At 45.0% G+C, this 1,546-nt stretch overlaps 1 protein-coding gene across 1 annotated transcript in view; it reads left to right on the top strand.

Moving 5' to 3' along the window:
• Positions 1-1,042: 1,042 nt before the first annotated feature.
• The window catches only part of pde2a (phosphodiesterase 2A), a gene marked incomplete in the record, with an annotated part of 155,405 nt that continues 154,901 nt past the window's right edge, over positions 1,043-1,546 (top strand). The window contains 3 exon segments of the mRNA XM_014018181.1: positions 1,043-1,070; positions 1,164-1,209; positions 1,404-1,494. Of these exon segments, the coding sequence (XP_013873635.1) occupies positions 1,175-1,209; positions 1,404-1,494 (126 nt within the window).

Genomic DNA, 1,546 nt, shown 5'->3' with positions numbered 1-1,546 from the left:
ACATTTAAATTAAACCCTAACCTTTTCTCTTTGGAGATTGGCATTAATAAATGCCACCTCTACGTGTCAAGAGATCTCTTTATAAGAAAATCTAAACATTATAATTTGAACAGTTTGAACAAACAAATTATAAAAATGGCAGTGATTTTATTACACACCTCAAAGGTGCAAATCTCTTATCTATTTCCTCTTATTTATTGCTACGAGGTGAAGATGAAGCAATACGATTTTTGCCTGTGAGTTTCTCTGCTGTGTTAGCAAAATATCTCATAAACCGCTGGATGAATGTAATCGTTGGACGTACATCTACATTTCCTTATCTTCTGGAGTCAGTCCAATTCAAAATAGCTGCCACGGTTTATCCAAATTCAACACAAAAATAGCTGGTAGTAGTGTGGTAGTAGCCAATCATCAGCCTCAACACTTCATTCATGCATATCTTTTGCCTGTTTTAGTTTTCCTTTTCGGGTTCACAGGAGTTTGGGTTCTACCTCCTGAAGTTACTGTACGGGAGGCGGGGGGCACCTGGACAGGTCACAATAACAAAGCACTTGGAGACGAACAAGACCACCAAACAAACATGCTTTCACTCACATCTAGGTAGAAATTAGAGTTACCAGTGAACCTAACATGCATGTTTTTGATCTGTGGGAAGAAACGGCTGTACCTGGAAAAAAAATCCATGTGTGCACAAACAGAACACACAAAACCCCACCCTGAAAGGCCCCAGGCCAGGAGGCACTCCTGCAACCCTAAGTCTACATTCACTGTAACACTTTAAAGAACCTTTTTTAAAATTACAGCTGCAAAAAAAACTGTTTTAGGTGTAAATGGCGCGTACCATCAGCGTTCATCATCTGCTGCGCTGTCAGTGAGGAGGTGAAACGTGGGAGGGGCTTGGGGAGGTGGTAAGACCCAGAGGAGGAGCAGAGACAGTGAGGGAGAGAGACACACAGAGAGAGGGAGAGAGAGAGAGGTGGGAGGAGAGAGGAGGAGGGACTGAGTTCACTATCGACTTTATGTGCCGCTGCTCGTGGTGTCAGCGTGCCAGTGTGTGCCTCAGCCTGCTGGTGAGTGTGAGCGCGTTGCTGTGCAGCTGTCTCGTCCGTGTGCGTGTGTGTGAATGTGTGTGTGACGTCCGGCTCTCTCTCTGCGTACGACAGGTGGAGATGACATGACTGCGCTTGAGAAAAAGAAAGCAAAGGACCTGTAAGGACTTTACACACGTCAACGCACACACACCTTTAAATTCCTGCACTTCTGGGATCAGATTAATAATTGAATATCTATGTGTGTCTGCATGTGTCTGTGTGAAAACCTGTATCAAAGTTTCAACAGCCCAGCTGATAACACAAAGACACAGACAGAAACAGGTCCTGATTATCAGTTTTGGTTGTTTGCAGACGTGGTCAGCAAGTGTTTTTGCGTCCTGAGGAGAGTTCAGCTCCGGCTCTGAGTGCCAGACAGTCCACCACGTTGTCCGAACAACTCCAGGTAGGATCATCTCTCTCTCTCTCTCTCTCTCTCTCTCTCTCTCTCTCTCTCT

Source organism: Austrofundulus limnaeus, unplaced genomic scaffold, assembly GCF_001266775.1.
Source record: "Austrofundulus limnaeus strain Quisiro unplaced genomic scaffold, Austrofundulus_limnaeus-1.0 Scaffold184, whole genome shotgun sequence".
NCBI classification, from domain to species: domain Eukaryota; kingdom Metazoa; phylum Chordata; class Actinopteri; order Cyprinodontiformes; family Rivulidae; genus Austrofundulus; species Austrofundulus limnaeus.
The sequence above is the reverse complement of the archived record's forward strand: the minus strand, read 5'-3'. Positions and strand labels throughout refer to the sequence as shown.